The sequence below is a fragment of the Panthera onca genome, chromosome A1 (assembly GCF_046562875.1).
Source record: "Panthera onca isolate mPanOnc1 chromosome A1, mPanOnc1 haplotype 2, whole genome shotgun sequence".
Taxonomy (NCBI): domain Eukaryota; kingdom Metazoa; phylum Chordata; class Mammalia; order Carnivora; family Felidae; genus Panthera; species Panthera onca.
The window spans coordinates 66,869,578-66,887,911 of NC_138339.1; the positions used below are offsets into that span (position 1 = coordinate 66,869,578).

At 43.6% G+C, this 18,334-nt stretch overlaps 1 protein-coding gene across 4 annotated transcripts in view; it reads left to right on the plus strand.

Moving 5' to 3' along the window:
- The window catches only part of MCC (MCC regulator of Wnt signaling pathway), a 439,298-nt gene that overhangs the window by 330,676 nt on the left and 90,288 nt on the right, over positions 1 to 18,334 (plus strand). For all 4 annotated transcript variants that reach the window (XM_060635191.3, XM_060635192.3, XM_060635194.3 and 1 more), the window contains 2 exons: positions 7,110 to 7,252; positions 16,499 to 16,641. In XM_060635191.3, the coding sequence (XP_060491174.1) occupies positions 7,110 to 7,252; positions 16,499 to 16,641 (286 nt within the window). The remainder of the gene's footprint in view (positions 1 to 7,109; positions 7,253 to 16,498; positions 16,642 to 18,334) is intronic.

Genomic DNA, 18,334 nt, shown 5'->3' on the forward strand with positions numbered 1-18,334 from the left:
TGTAGCTAGAAAGTAACCAAGAGTTAGAATTTGAAGCCAGGTTTTGTGGGAATCCACAGCTGTACTGATCCCTGTATGTCTCTTAAGCTGCCCAGGCTGCTCTTAGCATCCAGAGGGGATCTCGAAGTCACGAGGAGGGGATGATGCACAGGTCCATTTGGTTTAAACATCCCTTCCATCCCAATCAAACAGGCGCATAGACACATGCATGCGTTTGCACCAACATTAAATAGCCTCATAGGGAACAGCCTTGTGGGAAGCTTGCAAAGATCATATATAGTACTAGTTTGATGCTTTCAGCATATTTGCTATTTATTTAGTACCAACTGTTTTAAATTGCTGCATTTTTAAGTGCTATAAAATGATACTTCAAACAAGCTTTTGAATCCCTTTGAAATGAAGTCAGTCAGTAGTAATACAGACACTTTCTTGTTTAAAGTTTTTTTTTTTTTTTTGAGTTTATTTTTGAAAGAAAGAGCATGCATGTGTGTGAGCAGGGGAGGGGAGAGAGGGAGAGAGAGAATCCATGCTAACAGCATGGAGCCTAAAATGGGGCTCGATCCCACAAACCATGGGATCATGACCTGAGCTGAAATCCAAAATTGGACACTTACCCAACTGAGCCAGCCAAGCACTCCATAAAGATTTTTTTAAAATGTTTATTTATTTTGAGAGAGAGAGAGAACAGGGGAGGTGTAGAGCAAGAGAGAGAGGAGAATCCCAAGCAGGCTTCACATTGTCAGCATAAAGCCCAGCATGGGACTCCATCTCACGAACCCATGAAATCGTGACCTGAGCCAACGTGAAGAGTCAGACGCTGAACTGACTGACCCACCCAGGCGCCCTCAGAACACTTTCTATTTCTAAGCCCTCTGTCTTTGGAAAGCAAGTCTTCTGAATTTTCTGCCTCTTGGCTTTTAGGAAGAAAACATAAATAGTTTTCATTAAATGTAATGGAGAGAGTCCTTTCTTATCTCTTTTTCTCATTGTGTGAAATACTTACAGATGTGGTTGGCATGCATTCTCTGGGTCAGGAATGTTCTCTATTCCTTTCTTACTGGTTTTATACTTTTCTTTGGTAAATTGCTCTTGCTGTTTTGCTCATCAAAGGCATTTCCATTTGTGCTGGGCCTCTTTGTTTAGTTGGCCTTATTCCTCCCACCTTCCCCTTGGGAGGACCTGGGCCAGGCCTTAGAATGAAGATGAAAATACCCTTAGTAATATTACTGAGACCAATCCATTGTGATCCTGAGAGAGTAGCATTACTTCTTTGGGTATTTTAAAAGGGAGTGGTGCTGACCCCCTTCCCCAGGATGGTTGAGAGGGTTAACAGATGAATGATGGCATTGCAGTTTTCAAGAATGGAGTTCATAATGCTCTTAGGTTTGACAGCTGAGACTAATGTGATGATTAAAGATCAGTGGCCTCTGTGGGGGTAAGATAAAACCCAGTGAAGAACATTAACAAAACCATAAAGCTCCTTAGCATCAGCACATTGCACAGGGTTTTTCCAACAAGGGCTCAAGTTCTCAGACCAGTCTGTCTCAAGGCTGACTCATGGCTTTATCCCTGGATTGCACCAATAGCAGACATGAGACTAAAGGGTTTTATTCTTGGTGGTTGTAATGATACTGCTTGTTTTTAATAAACATTTTTTGCATATAGGCAATTTCACCAATATATGTGGCTAGACATAGGTATTTATATAGATTTTAAATTTGCTTCATCATCAAGTAGGAGAGCTGATACCTAGGGAAAATGCTCAGAGTATACATTAAGTGTCAGGATGAAATTCAGGAAAAACGCAATTTCATCCTATCCAACCCCAGTCTTTTTTTCCTTGCCTTTCAGACCAACAGTTGGTAGTTGTGGGAGCAATCCTAATGATTCTGACCTCCAGAAACTCATGGCAGGCAAGATGCTGCAACCACAGGCTTGCTTTCTCTGCTGTATTGCAGGATCAGTCCAAAAACTGATGAATACAGGCTGGGAGGAGGGAGAACCCTGGATGCAATTCCCTGGGATCATAGGAAAAAAGTGGCAGCATGTTGTTTGAGACCATTTCTTACTTTGTTCGACTGAAATCAGTCGAACATTCCACAAAAATGGAATGTTTGTGTATGATGAAGAGAAGAAAATAATTTCTCACTTGGAAGTTTTGCAGGAAGAAGCTGCCATTCCTCCCTCTTAAGAAAGTCATCGCTGGGGCGCCTGGGTGGCTTGGTCGGTTAAGCGTCCGACTTCGGCTCAGGTCTCATGGTTCATGAGTTCAAGCCCCGCGTCAGGCTCTGTGCTGACAGCTCGGAGCCTGGAGCCTGTTTCCGATTCTGTGTCTCCCTCTCTCTCTGTGACCCTCCCCCGTTCATGCTCTGTCTCTCTCTGTCTCAAAAATAAATAAACGTTTAAAAAAAAAAAAAGAAAGTCATCGCTGAGTAACTGACCTGGGCAGCTAACGCTGGCTTTATGGGAACTGGAGAGATCTAGAATGTCCTGTCTTACAGCCCCGTGTGTCTGCTTTTTTATTTTGGTGCTCCAGGGGGTTGAGGAGAGAATTGTCTGGGTTTTCTACTTCTCCTCTGATATTGGAAGGCATAATACTTGGTGTTTCTTGGAGTTCAACAGAGGCAGGTCAGGGAAGGGGACCAAGGAGGGCGACTCTGGTGCCCCTGGAGATCTTTAGGCAAATGGTACAGAGACCAGCCCACAGGTCAGGGATCTGGGAGGGAGTTGAGGGGAGAAGATTGTGGCTACAATCGCTTTAACCCTTTGATGGCATGAACAAGAATCAGAAAGATTTTTCAGAGGGTTCTGCTTGTCTGGGATATAACAAATCAGTAACTTTACATTTAATTTGTTTTCATCTGTAAAATGGTTGTATCATCAGAATATGCAGTGATAACACAGAACTGCAGATTTGCAGTGGCTTAAGATATAAAAGGTGTATTTCTGGTTCCTTGCTAGGAGCTTAGTAGTGCTGGCAGAAAACTCTGTGTGGCATTGTCCTCAGCCAGCCTCCTAAGCTGAAGGGCTTCCACCATCTGGAAAATTGCCAGCAGCCATGGCCTGGGAAGGGAATGTAGCAAATTCTGAAGGAGCTGGTAAAGGCTTCCAGGGGCAAATGGTATCAATTCACTGAGACCTCATTGGCTGAAACAAGTCACATGGCCATATCCGGCTTCATGGGAAAGGGGAAGTATAATCCCACCACGTGCAAGGGTGGAGGTGAACCAGAGTCTTGATGAGCGCCCCTGCTGGGTACTGCAGGGGTGCTGGCGCTTATGGGATGCACATCCCACATGGTGGCTCCAGCAGAGCCGCATATACATAAGAAAATACTGGAGAGAAATGAACACCATTTGAAAAAGGGTTTTATTCATGGATTATGGAGAAAGTGGACATCTATCATTTTTTTAATGTGTATAAAGTACTTAAACTTGTAAGTTAAAAGTCAAAAAATTATAATCATAGAGGTAATACTCCTTTTTCCTGCTTAGTTGTCATTGTTGTATTACCTTCTCAATTGAGGGTTTACTGGGCTACCTGACCCTGGGTGATTCCTCTGTGGTGGTATGATATGCAGCTTGACCTCGCCTGTGCCCCTGTGAAACAGAATGCCTGAAATCACACACCCTCCCAGGCTAAAAAAAAATTGCTCTCACAGATCATGAGAACTGAGGGTGGGGAGAGGCATGGGTCAGTAACGATACTGGAGTGTGATAATAAAATCCGGCATGACTTGAACAAACCAGGCTTGCCCGTGCAGGAGCTTGCCAGGGCAGGAAGGCATGATCGTGCACAGAATGGCTGTGTCTGTCCTGGGTGCCGCTACTCCTCTTCTACTTTTCCTGCACCAAAGTGTCCCTTGCTGGGGTTGGTCTTGTGCAGCTTTATGAGGACTATTTAACAAGGGTGTTTTGTTGGGTTCTGTTGGCTCCTGCAGGTCACGACTTGTTTTCTCCTGCCCTGTTGCTCTCATGGGAGTTGTGGTGCAGGCACCGCAGCTTGGAAAAGCTCAAGGGATTTTCACTAAGCTTGGAGATGAGTGCCTCAGTATATCTTTGTCTGGTTACAATGAGTGTGGACAGAATGGGTGAAGTGTGCTTAATGTGACACCTCAAGGACATGTACAGATGGGGCTTGGGCAATGTCTTCTCCAGCCATTCATTCACCTTGAGGCTAAGAGGATAATTATTTTCCAGTGTTCTCTTGTCACTGTGTAAAGAATCCCCAGAGTACCTTTCCACCGTCTTTCCTCCCCCCAACCCCCACTTTTGTCCTCCAGCACAGAATTCCACCCGGAAGCTGTGACTACAGTTTGCTTCAAAGTATGTGTCATAGTGACCCCCACTGTGGCACCCAGCACACCATCTTAAATGTTATAGGAAATCAAGACATATCTATTATTTGTAGAGGAAGAATTAAATTACAGAGGCTTTCCACTATTTTAGGAAACCATACTTATGGAAAAAAATATAGGAATGTAAACCAGATATCTTTGCCTTCAGCTAGGAATTTTTTTTTCTCCAATATATTCTTGTTTCTACTCCCAAACGAACCCGTAAGTTCCAAATATACATTCTGAGTCTTTTGTCTCCTTTTAGCTACAAGTGCCATTCTGTCTGAATCATCAGGCTTCCTGTTGTCTCTTGTTCATACTCATACCCTCTAGGCAGACTCCCCAGTTAGAGGCAGGAGCGAAGATGCTTTAGTCCCAGATAACATGCTCTCATTATCTGGGCATTGGCCATCTGCTTTTCCAGCAACCCGGATCTTGCCTGTTAAGTAGCTCACAACAGTCACCAGGGATGCCCAGAGTTGTCTTGGTGGTTATCAGTTGATCGTGTGCCTTTTTCTTGTATGAATATTTGCACACCTTCATTTTTAAGTGAATTTGGCAGTTTCTAGTCTGCCTTGGTGATGGTAGTGGGCTGTTGACCTCTGAAGACTGTGGAAGAGGAAGAGTGAGTGAGGAATTGGTGGGGAGGCAGAGCTGTTAAGTTTGTGAGGGGAAGCCTTTCACAGTGATTTGTAGCCCTACAGAGCTGAATATGGAAAAGCAAAGAGGAGGAGCCAGCAAGATGGCAGGAAGAGTCGTGGTGGAAATGAGATCCAGGTCAAACTGGGCATGATTTTGTAATTATTTTAAGATCTAGAACTGGTGATCTTCATGAGAGTGCCAGCTACACTGACACATGTACATACCACATACACACACGTGCACACACATGCACGCACACACACACAATTTGAAGGTGGGAATAAAGACTGATAACAAAAACTCACAGATACTTTGTGGGGATGGAGAAAAACAGTATTCTGCTGTGGCTATGTTCCAGAGAAATGTGAGCCTTTTTCACTTTTTGACAGATACTGTCTTTGACACCCTGTCATTTTGTGGACTTCTGTTGTCCCTTGTAAAATATGGTGGATCATGGATGAAAAGCATAATTTCATGCAAAGAGTACTTGGGGCCTGTTACAGTTTTGTTCTGTTTAGGAAGGCTTCCCTGTAAATGGGACTTAGACTCACCCTTCATTCTTGCCTCTCCTTCCACTTATTTCCTGAGCGTATGACCTTGAGTGGACATTATTTGATGCTGCAGGTTGTCCCTAAGAACAGAAATTCACATCGCTATTTCTGTGAAAGCAGCTGTCGCACAAAATATCTGTGATACAGCTTCCACAACCTCCTTGCCTTCAGTCTTGCTCCTGGAGCTCTGAGCAGCCCCCAGGAAGTTACCACATTAATACTGATCAAGTCGTTCATAGATGTGGTCCCTGCCGGGATATATACCACCATATTTATCAGACTTCTTTGCTGTGTATTTCTGTTTCAGTATTGAGTTGGGCTTGGTGTAGTGTTCTGCTTATCTTTGAAGGCTTTTGTCCCTGCCCTATAGCTTCTGGGTTACACCGTGGGAAACCACAGATTTAGGGAGGGAGGAGGACAGTGGGACGTGGTGGGTGAGAAGTCTTACCCTTTTCCGTCTGCCAGTAGCCCTGAAGGTGCAAAGCTGGCAAGTACATATGGCTCTTGGCATTAGGAAAACCTTGCTGAAATGAAATTAAAATTCCTCTGCTGGACAGGAAATTAATCAGGGCTGAACGCAGTAGACAGGGACAGAAGCTAGATTCCTTATTCCATCATTGATGAGTGTTTTATTGTTATGCAAATGAGATCAAATGCTCGGTGACTGTTAGGGTGTTGAGGAGGGGTTAGAGAAGTGAAAGAGATGAACAGGTTCCTTAGGATTTAAACTCTAGCTTCAAAAATGTTTTTATAGCATCTGCTGCCTCTTACACCATCAGATGCTGAGCAAGGGAAGCGCCTCAGTTTCTTCTGTCATTGTTTCTGCAAAGCAGCCTCCTTGACAGTGTGATATATTGCGATTTATTCATTCCATAACGCTACTAGATCACCCACAGTGAAGCAAGCCACATGCCAGGTGTTAGGGCTAAATTACAGAATCACCTAGTCTTTGCTTTGCCAGAGTTCATAGTCTGGTAGAAAAGGATATTGGAAAAAATTAAGTCTGCAGATAACTGGCCAGATAGAAATAATTGTCACACCACTTAGGACTATTTGGTTGAAAAGCAGCTGAAACGTACTGTAGCAAACATCAGCTAAAAGGGTACATAGAAACTAAACAGCCATAAAGGAATGTGGGACGACAGCTCAGGGGTATGGGTCTCAGGAACTAAGGGACAGTCTTTTCAGGACCCTCAGTCGAGTGAATCAACTCCACGCAATCTTAAGTCTATTCACCAAACATTCCCAAAAGAAGGTATCTGATGGATCCAGCTCAGGCCACTTGCCCACTTCTTGGAGGGGGGTGGAAAGCAGGAGACTTGGATAATGCCACAGAGATTGCGAGCAATGGAGGAGGGACTTTCCCTCTTAAAGACAGAATGAATGCTACAAAGGCAAAGGATATGATAAAAGTTAGCTGGCATTGTGGCTTTTGGGATTCTGGCCAATGACTGGGCATATGTTTATTTGGAGTGTGCTCAATGTTGAGGCTGTGGTGGCTTGAGACCATAAAACTTGGAATCATTCACCCATAGGTGTGTCAACTCATTGGCCCTTCTGTCTTGTTCTCTTGATCCCAGTGTGAACAGTCCCACCTCATGAGAGAACATGAGGACGTCCAGGAGCGAACAACGCTTCGGTACGAGGAACGCATCACGGAACTCCACAGCATCATTGCTGAGCTCAATAAGAAGATAGACCGTTTGCAAGGCACCACCATCAGGTAGTGGGCTCCTAGTGCAGCTTTCTCTCTGCCCTTCTGGGCTCTGACCTGGCTCCTGGGGTTGAAGTCATCCTGATGAAATATAATGATGTTTTATTTGCAACCAAGATTTTTGCTGTTGATAACTACTTTCTCTTTACATTGATAGTCGTGCACTTTCCCCTCCACTGTTCTGTTCTCATCTTGATCGTCAGGGTAGTCCTGGAAGGTAGCCAGGGTGGGAGTTATAATCCTCAGGTACTGATAAGAGTGTGGAGCCAGAAGTTGGTGAAATGCTTTATTAACCAGTTCTGGATGGAGCCCCTCTGTCTCCCTACCAACACCCCTACCACTGCTTGACTCTAGATGGTCTTCTCTAGATGGACAAACTGTGTGCCTCCCTTGGGGATTTTGAGAGCTCTGTGAATGTGGCTTATAACTAAATAGTACAGATGCTTCTAGGTAATCTAATATTTTGAGCTCACCTAGAGTTGATCTGCCAACATTGATGTGGCCTTATAAAAACTCCTAATGTGGGGGGCAAGATTTGATACATCATTTTACCTAGCAAAAAGGCGAGAGCTTAAAAATACTAAGTTGATGACTTTAAGTTAAATTAGCAGAGGGTAGAAGCAGAGTTAGAACCCGCAGTCTCTCTGCTTTTACTTAATAGTCTTTCCATGAAAGTGACTTTTGGTGGTCCTGCCTTCCTTATCAATCAGTTAGCCCCAAAGTCTGCACGCAGCACAATTTTAATTGGCGTGTGTCTGCCCTGCTTTCCAGAGGAGGGGTTTACTTTGAGTGACTTAGCCAAGGATGAGAGCTTTTTATCATGCTGCTTGTGCTCAGGGAACAGCCCTGAGGAAAGCAAACAGTTGGCACCTACCTTTCTGGAGAAAAGAGCTTTGTTCACTGAATGTTTGTACAAGCCACAATTATGGCCATTTAGAGGCAACTACTTTAAACTGTCCCTCTAGAAGTCCTAGTGGGTTAGAAGAAACTTTGGGTGCATTTTGTTCCAATTCTGAGAGTTACAGGAATGACAGGGCTACTTGGTGAGAGTACTGACAGCCTCTGATTTCTGGGCAAAATCATGGAAAACTTGACACTGAACTGGAGCCACACGATAAATTCCATATTCCAATGTAGAACCTCAAGTCTTTTAAATTGTATCCTGGTCTTCGGAGTGATTGTAGGTTAGAAACGCATGAGCAGAGAAGAATTTTCAGACCAAAGAAATGATTAGAGCCGACTTACAGGAGGCTGGCAGAGTACATTGGTAAATTTGTAATTTCCATTAAAACATGTTGCACTTTTAAACCCTTGAGAAGGTGAGGGAAAATGGGCTCAGTGAGTTGTGAAAAAAAGCATCACACATCACCTGGAAAACTCAATTTCAGGATGTTTAAATTGAATATAATGGCCAAATGGCTTCATGTTAAAATACAGTGAGCTTCTTGACCATAAACATTTATTGGTGCCTTTTATTTAAAGGGAGATTGCATCTGTGCAGATGTCACATTAAATTCTGCCAGTTTTCATTATGTAAATGAGCTATCCCCCGCCTTTCGGGGGTCTCCCTGCAGACTGTGGGCCAGTAAGACAAGGCTCTTCCTGTCCTCTCACTTCCATGGCTAAGGCTTGTCTCCTGCCCCCAGCACTGCCAGAAATGGGTTTGCCCTCAGGTGCTGAGATGCTGTGCTAGACCAAGATGGGCAGGGGTGGGAGTGGTAAGGAGGCACACACCTATAAGGAACTCCAGATGCCCTAGCATATCCAGGGTCTAGAGAATTGATTGTCATACTAGTCAGGTACAATACTAGTACCTTCCAGACTTTCTTGTCCCTTTAGTTGGGCCTGAGTTAGAAATTTATTGGAGGGACGCCTGGGTGGCTCAGTCGGTTAAGCATCCGACTTTGGCTCAGGTCATGATCTCACGGTTCGTGAGTTCGAGTTCCGTGTCAGGCTCTCTGCTCAGAGCCTGGAGCCTGCTTTGGATTCTGTGTCTCCTCTGTCTCTGCCCCTCCCCTGCTCATGCTCTGACTCTCTCTGTCTCTCAAAAATAAATAAATGTTAAAAAAAATTTAAAAATGTATTGGAAATGCTGAAAAATAATATGGGAATAGTTTATGTAAGCTATGATATATCTGTACATAAGCTATCCATAAGCTAAATTGCTTAAGTAAGAAAAATGATAATCTCATAGTTTTAAACTTTTATGTCAGGTCACAGTCAGAACTGGGACCTTCTGTGACTATCCTACAAGACACTCTCCCATCTCCTATAGCCACAGGGCTAAGGTAGCCAAGAATCAGACACTGCAGGTGGCTGAATTCCAGTGTAAGTTGAATTCACAGCCACATCAGATCTTTTAGGTAAAGATTAAGCATTGATAGGAAAAGATGAAATGGTGAGAATTTGAATGGAAACGTTGGGGTAGATTTCAATGAATCACAATTCCTAGAGCCTACAAACTCCACTGAGTTTCCCCTTCTGCAGAAGCACTTCTCCTCCTTGTCTGATAAAGCTTGGAGACTCTACAGCAATCTGATCCCAGGTAGAGGGTGCCAGGTATATACACTTAGGTCCCCCAGGAATAAAGATTTATAATTATTTCACTAGGTAAAGAATTCTAACCAACTAAGATGCTGGCCAAACACAAAGGAAATAGGGATTTCCTAGTGGAAGAAGGAAGTTAGAAACATCAACTGTAGCCTCATGGTCAGTTGCAAAAAAGATGCAAGGCTGTGCATATTTTCTTGCTTGTTTATGCATGTATCCAATTTCCTCTTTTTACCTTCTTATTCTCTCCTATTACATCGGGCGAGCTGGTATTGGTGATGAAACTTGTCTGATGGTTAGGTTAGATGGTATCTAGGTGGATTTGCCCCTGAACTAGAAGAGAAGTGGTTACCTGACAATGGATACAATAACTGCTGGGACTTTGGGTCTCCCATTTTGGTGAGAAGGTGACTTCATTTACATTTGAATGAGAGATAGTTAGAGAAGGTTGGGGTCATTGCTGTTGCAATTGGAAATGTCAGTTTGGAAATTTCAGCCATGTGTGTGGTTGTCAAGTAGCCACGGAATGTGGCCTGTGACATGTTATCTAGCACCTGGTACCATTCCCACTCCTCCTCTCTACTCTCCCGGGAATCAAAGAGGCTGGACACTTGGGACTACTTCCCAGATTGCCTTAATAGCTGCGATCTGGATACAGTTTGGGTTCTGTCTGCCAGTGAGGTGCCTTCACGTGGATTTGGAGAAGGAGGTGGGAGCCATTATTACTCAGGCCAGGATGGCAGCAGCTGACATATAAGCTTTGGTGGGCATGGGGTCCTGCACTGACTGGCCAGAGCCTGGGGCTGTGGGCAGGTGTGAAGGCAGAGGTAGTTACCTGACTTTTGGGGGGGTCCACAACTGTGATGGCAAATGTGACAGCTCCTGGTGGCCTCCACCCACACTTTTCTGGTTCTTCTAACCGTTATGCAAGCATGGAACTGCCTAAATTAAATTTCTTCTACTTGAAACGTCCACTGTAGTTTATGTTCCTAACTGAACCCTGCCTAATGCATCCTAAATCCCATCTCCTAGGAATAAACACTGAACATTTTGTATATATGGCCTTCTAAAAAATTTTATTCATGAATATTTTAAATAAATTGGATCATAGCGCACACAATGTTTTATAATCTATGCTTTTTCACTTAACTGTATGTTATGAATGGCTTTTTTAAATGCTCATCTGACTTGGAGAGGTTATATAATGGGATGGGGAAAATGGAAAAATACATCAGTAGCTCACTTTGGAATGGAGGGGTGGGTGGGTTCTAAGCAAATTAAACATGAACTCTTGTTTCCTGAGGAGATCATTTTCTTTGCCCAAAAGCTACTCTCATAACCTCACCCTTTCACTGCCGGCTCTCATGATCAGTCATGTTTTCCGCTTCCATTTCCTGTTGCTTGTTAGCCCACGGCTGTCTGGCTTCTGAGTGCAACAGTTTGCTGAAGTTTCCTTTGCTAGGGACTGAATTATGTTTCCAAATTCATATGGTGAAGCCCTGCCCCTCAATGTTATAGCATTTGGAGTTGGGGCCTTGGGGAGATAATTCTGTTTAGTTGAGGTCAGGAGGATGGGGACCATATGGTGCGAGTAGTGAGTGCCCTTATAAGAAGAGACACCAGAGGGCTTGCTCACAGGTACACTCTCTCCCTGCCGTGTAAGGACACAGTGACAAGGCAGCCATCTGTAAGCCAGGAAGAAAAGCCCTTACCAGAAACTGACCCTGTGGGCACCTTGATTTTGTTTGGACTTCAAATAAAAGTCTAGAACTAAGAGAAAATAAGGTCCTATTGTTTAAGCTAGTCCACAGTATTTTTATACAGTAGCCTAGGCTACGATACTTCTTTGAAAACTACCAGTGACTTCTTAACTGAAAACTCCAGTGACCTTTTCTTGTTTCTGGTCCTTTTCTGCAGCCTGTACCCTTAAATCTTCTCTACTTCCTGGTGTGTTCTTCTTGAACTCCTAGGACCCTAGATCATTTCTTCTGTCCCTAAGATTGACCCTCAGCCTTGGCTCCTATGCTGGGCTCTCTCTCCCTACCTTTCACCTTGAAGGGCTGCAGCCCTAAAAAGCTGACCCTGCCTATCTGTGTTAACTCCCTCCCACTTCACTCTTCTGCCTCTTTGTCTGCAAAATGCTCTTCATTTGCCAACAAAGATAATATCCAAAGTCTCCATCTACTCTAACATAATCTAGTCTCAAAAATCTCATGCCTGCTCCATGAGCCTGACCTTTCCATTTGCCCAATTACTCACCAAAAGATTCATAGATGAGACTGATCTTGCTTTGTGCTAGATGGAAAAATAGGGAGAGATGGAATTGCAGGAAGAATCAGGGCTCATCACTGATTTCCTGCTTTAGATCTTCTAAGAGAGCTGAAAGGGATACATTTCCTCCTTGTATCTAAAAAAATCTTTGTTCTTTAAAAGAATGATGGCATTTCAAGGCAAGTCTGCCTTTACTTATAAGGAAGAATGTAGTTCAGCAAAACCCCCCACCAGGTCAGGTAGGCCGGGGTAGCTGGACATAGTTGACTGGCAGGTGTCAAGGCAGGCAGATGTCCATCCACGTCTTATTCACAAATCAATCCAGTGACAAGGCATGAATGTGCATGCCAAAATAAAAAGGCATGGGGATTGCTAATGAAATAATATTTATATCAAATACTACTAATTCCATAGTACTTCAGCTTAAGGTCTGGAAAGCAGGATAAGAATTACACTTTCATTGACCGTTCCCTTTTCCGAAAAGGGATCATTTCATCCCTAGCCAATAATGGGAAGGAATCTTTAAAAATCATCGTCAACAACAACAAAATCTTTTCTATAGGTCACCGTATTTGATTGTTGTTTCACTGGTCCTAAATTTAGGAGTGACGCTGTACTGCTCACTAGTTGTAGAATCTTGGGTAAACTGCTTAAGCCTCTTGAAGCTTCAACTGCCTTGTTCGTAAAATAAAGGTATTGATCCCAGCTTTGATGGGCCCTAAGATCTCTGCCAGTCTGGGACTTTTCTGCCACTGCTTAGTTACACAGGTGGTGGGGACAATCTAATGCCTGCCTCCTTGGGAGTGTTTTTCTTTTGTCGTTTAAGCTAGTAGCAAGCACTAATCATTGCTACTCTAAGAGCAATTTGGAAGCACTTCACAAATGCTTCTAAGTGAATGAAATGAAACAAGGTACATTTAGAATTCTGTGAGATGATTCTTGATGTTCCAAAGAGAGACACCTGAGAACTTTGTAATTCCATAATTGCGAAACTACCACAATAGTGTCTAATTATCAACAGTTATCAGTTTATCAAAGCTTCTGGGGTTTTTTTTGTTTGTTTTTGGTTTTGGGGTTTTTTTGGGCTTAAAATGGTCACTTCTTGGATCTTTTCATGTTTTCTTCCTTTTCACCAGCATCATTGGCAGCTGGTGTTCTTTGGGGAGGTTCTCTTCCTCCCCCACCCCCCCAAAATAAGTTATCGTTTGCCAAGAGCGACTGTATACATAACAGAAAGAAGCAAACAATGAAGTCACTTTGAGGCACTGATGCTGTGTTGTTAACTAGACATCTTTACCAGCCAGGAGACTCCTGTTGCACCGAGCAGCCTTGAAAACACACCTCATATTCTTGCTTTTGTAAAACTGCTGGCACCGGTGGAGTGTTTCTGATTTCTCGCTCTATTGCTCTGGGTGAACCGTGCCCCCGAATAACACAGTAGAGAGAAGATCTCAAGCATGAGTCTTCTACATATTCTGCAATCACAGATTGACTATCAGCTTACAAAAGGCCCTGAGCGAATTGGCTTTTGTTCTTTCTCAGTCCCAGATTCCAGCCTCTTTTCAAGAATGATCCCAGTCATGATGTTCAGGAGATGATAAGAATATGCAGCTCTATGAATTCTTTAACCAAAGTCAGTGGGAGAAATAGCAAGGTTGCACCAACTTTAATATTTAGATTCTGTGTAACCATTTTTATATCTCATTCTTTGTGGTACAAAACCTGGCCTGATCTCACAAGGTTGCTTTCTGCCTCTAATTGCTATTTACTTTGTTTGCACATGCTGGTTTGTACTATAGTGCTCAACACGATTACCATAAGGAGGAATCTTACCCAGAGATTTTGTGTGCTCAGCTCAGCCCCTCCCTTTGGGGTCGAGAACCTAGACCTTCCACACTTCCCTCCTGCTTGTTCTGTTTCCATGTGACAGCTCAGCAGCACACACTTCTGTACTGTGCTGTGAGTCCGAGTTCCTGGACTTCACTCATTTTATTTTTATTTCTACCATCTAACCCTGATGATTTGCCTCCTTCAGTACAGTAAGTTCTCTTTCTGATCAAAATTGCCCACTCAACATGCAGCCTGAGTGTCCCTCCAGCCTCATGTTGCTATCCTGCACCCCATGTGGTCTCAGCTGTACTCGTCACTTGTTCCTCTCCGTTCCCATCGTCATTCACATTCAAAACAAACGGTGAGGATGGAAAACCCGTAGGTGTCTGTGAAGAAAGCCAGGAGTCTTCCCTGGTCACTACTCACCTGCAGTGCCAGACGCCCCTCCTGTGCCCACACACAGCATCCTTCTTAGGTTAGAATTTGTTGTGAACACATTTGACTCCTGGAAGACAGCATCCATCTGGTCTTTGCTTTCCTGTCCTTATTTTGGTGCTCAGATACATTGACCAAGGATCCTTGCTTTGCATTTCATGACCCTGAAAGTCTTCTGCCTAAGATAAGATTTCTAGTATGGTGTGATTCTCCTTCAGAGTGTGCTCTGACCTCGGTAAGGAATGGCCCCTGCAATCAACAGCCTCCTTTTCCTACCCCTTCCCTCTTCACTGCTGTATAAAAGTTCATCCTAATAATCCCTAGAAGTAATTCCTTACAAAGCAGGAGATTTGGCAGCCACTGTATGTTTTAGAACCTGCCAAGCCAGAAGTGTTTAAGGTGGCTATTAATGATTTTGCAAATGCCATTTATACCAGAGATACAGCAGCATTTATCTGGCTTTCTTGGCTGTAAAAGAGTCTCAGCCAAGCTGAAGCTGATTACATTGGCCATGCAACAAAGGTAATTTATTCATCACACACAAAACCTCCCGTTAACTAAAATCAGATTTCTAAGTGCTGACTGAAAGGAGAACTGATATATCAGGACACAATTACCCTCTGGACCAAAAAGGCTACTCTTAAGGTACTTTTTAATTGTTTTCATTCCTAAACCTAATTATTGTTAGCTTTGCAGGTGGCTAATAATTAACTTATTCATAGAACGTTAACCTATATTTTTTGCCTTCACTACTCCCGTTCTAATTCATATTTTGCATGTCTGGGGGCTTAATATCTATTCAAAGTCTCCCCAGATTTCAGGATGCCTTTTATTAAAAACACCTTATAAAGCAGGGGCTCAGCTGAATTCCTTCCCTGTGAGGATACTGATTTCTGAAGTGAACTAAGAACTCTGGAGAGTTCTTCACATTCTTTAATTTATAGATGTGTCTCCCCAGCTTAAAATGGCAGTTGCCTCTTCTGCAAATTCCAGTGGTCACCCATCACCATCTTGGTCCACCCCAAACCCAAGACCGTAAGATTTTCTGCCCTCCTGCTGTCAACTACTTTAAGTGAATGCCAAGCCAAGGGGACTTCTCTTCTTGGCTTTCTTCATAGACACCTATGGGCTTTCCACCCTCATAGTAAATCCCCTGACAGTTTTCTCTTCTGGCTCTTCTGGCTCTCTCTTCTTTTCTCTTCTGGCCCTTCTCATCTACTTGCAAAGTAGATGCCTCAGAGGGAGTTAATGTTGTGCTCTCCACGTCTGTGTCCGTTGTATGTGTAGTGATGGTGGTGACGTGAGGAAGAGGCATGCATGTGCTTTGAAAGACTTGGTACAATTTTAAGTTTCCTTCGCTTGCTCATAGCTAATTCAGGAACCAAAGACTGAGGGACTGTGAAGGGCTGAGAAGGGGTGGGTGTGTGTGTGTGTGGCAGCATTTAAATGTTGTCTTCCTGTTACAAGTGCTAACTGGTGGAAACAGACTACCGAGAGGGGTGCACTCACTCACTGTGTCCATTTTTCTTGTCTCCCCACCTTTTCCCATCCCCTAATGCCACTGACTTACTTTGGGGAAAGTAAGCGTGGTATTTATTAGATGTACCTCTCAAAGCATCCAGTTTGATCTGCACAGGTGAGGCACTGGTTTTCTGGTAGCTCCAGCCCCAACACCTTTTTACATCCCCTTCCAAGGAAGAAAGCCCACCAGTGGGACTCTCCAGCTGATGGGATGTGACACTCCTGTGCACCAGACTCCTGCTTATTTTGCCCACTGTAGCCTCCATACTCAGACTAACACTGCTTCGGATCTTGGGTTCTTTTTTACCTCAGAATTTGAGGAGGTGAAGAAATCTAATTTCTTCAGGAAATCTTTAAAGGAAAAAAGTTTCTAGTGGGCTGTTAGATGAATCTTGTTCAGTGTGTGCGCGTGTGTGTGTGTGTGTGTGTGTGTGTGGACACAGAAGCAACCTTTCAGTTTCACATACTGACTGTGGATGTGACTAACCATTTATCTGGCCTGAAAAGAGTCCTCGTTCATATGGCTGAGGGGATAGGGTGGGGAAGATCTGTTTCTCTCTGAATTTCTTTCCTGCCCTTCCAAGCCATGTTCTCTAGGAATTTGTCTTCTATCTCTGTCAGTGGTAGCTGACTCTCCTTTTTTCTCAGGGAGGAAGATGAGTACTCAGAACTGCGATCAGAACTCAGCCAGAGTCAGCACGAGGTCAACGAAGACTCTCGAAGCATGGACCAAGACCAGACCTCTGTCTCCATCCCTGAAAACCAGTCCACCATGGTCACCGCTGACATGGGTGAGTCTGCCTGCCATTGCATGAAACCAGAGTTTGATTTCTGGATTGTAATGGGAATTTTAGAAATATGAGGCAGCCTGAATTAAAATTTAATTAGTCAAGGAGTTTGGTGAGTAGATGAAGGCATATCCATTTGAAAGTCCCTTACATGCTCCTTTATTGGAACTGAAGAGCTGAATTAGCTTTCTGCCCTGATGTTTGTGATTCAAACATTTGTCACCTCTATTTGAAAAATCTGGAAGTAGGGAAAAGGCTATTGTAGTGTTCCAAGTTCGAGTAAAATCTGAACCATGATGGCAGGGATGGGAAGGATGGAATGGGTGGCAACACATTATAGTGAAAGAACCAATCGTTTGTAGCAACTGTTGGGTAAGAAGGAATCTGAAATAACTCCAACATGTTGATCCTAAGTGACTAAGGACATGCTCATATTTCTTAGTCAGGAAGTTTGGTTGAGAAATGAGTTGGGAAATAGATACGTTATGTTTGAGGTTGTAGAGAAATGCCCATCTGGGAATACCTGGTATTTTAAACTGCAGGTCATGACCTGATAGTGGATCTTGAGATTATATGAAAAATACTTTTAAAGTGAAATCATATAGGAAAAAAATAGAATGACAACGCTGCTTTATGAGACTTATTTGTTGAGTGTGTGTATGTATGTAGTAAGTTGCCAAATGAAACGTTTCAGCTGTGGGCTGTAGTCAACCCACAAAATGTTGCAAAACCACTGGTCTGCTTGGAGATGCTTAACTGGATCTTTGGAGAGATTGGGGTTGAGGATAAAGCCTTTGAAGTTACAAGGTAAGGTGATCTCTGTGGTCCAAAGCGTGTGGGGTCAGAAGGAGGAGGAGCACCATATCTTAGGAAATGGTCACATATAGGGGGGAGGTGGAGGAAAAAGGAGAAGGAGGTGTAAATATAGTGTAACTTTCTTGGAACCTAAAATTTCACTGGGGAGAGACTTTAATAGTACACATTTATATTCATTATAAAATTTAGGAACACAGTACCATGAGAGTTTATCAAAGGAATTTGATTCAGTTTAAGATTCTAGAATAGCTTCCTCTAGGAAGTGACATTTGAGCTGAGAGCTGGAGGGTAAGTAGAAATTAACCAAGTAAATGAAGAGATGCATTCAGGGGAGGGTGGGGGAAGTGGATGCATTCAAGGAGATGAAAAAAGCTCATCATGTATGGAGGGCCCAGAGGTGTGAGACGGAGGCTGGAGAGATAGGTAGGGGCCATAGCATGCAAGATATTATAGACCATGTGAGGAAGGTTGACCTATATTCAAGGATGCACAAGAAACCACTGAAAGGTTTTAGTAGTGTGGGAAGGGGATGAGATGATCAGGTTTGCATTTTGAATCAATCATTCTGTAGTAAGAGAATTGGTGGATCAAGAATGAATGGGGCCCGGGTGGCTCAGTGGGTTAAGTGTCTGACTTCAGCTCAGGTCATGATCTCACGGGCTGTCAGTGCAGAGCCTGCTTTGTATCCTCTGTCCCCGCCGCCCCCCACCCCTTCCCCCACATGCGCTTGCATAACTGTGTGCTCTCTCACTCTCTCACTCAAAAATAAATAAACATTAAAAAAAAAGTGGGGCGCCTGGGTGGCTTAGTTGGTTGGGAAACCAACTTCGGCTCAGGTCATGATCTCACAGTTTGTGAGTTCGAGCCCCACGTCGGGCTC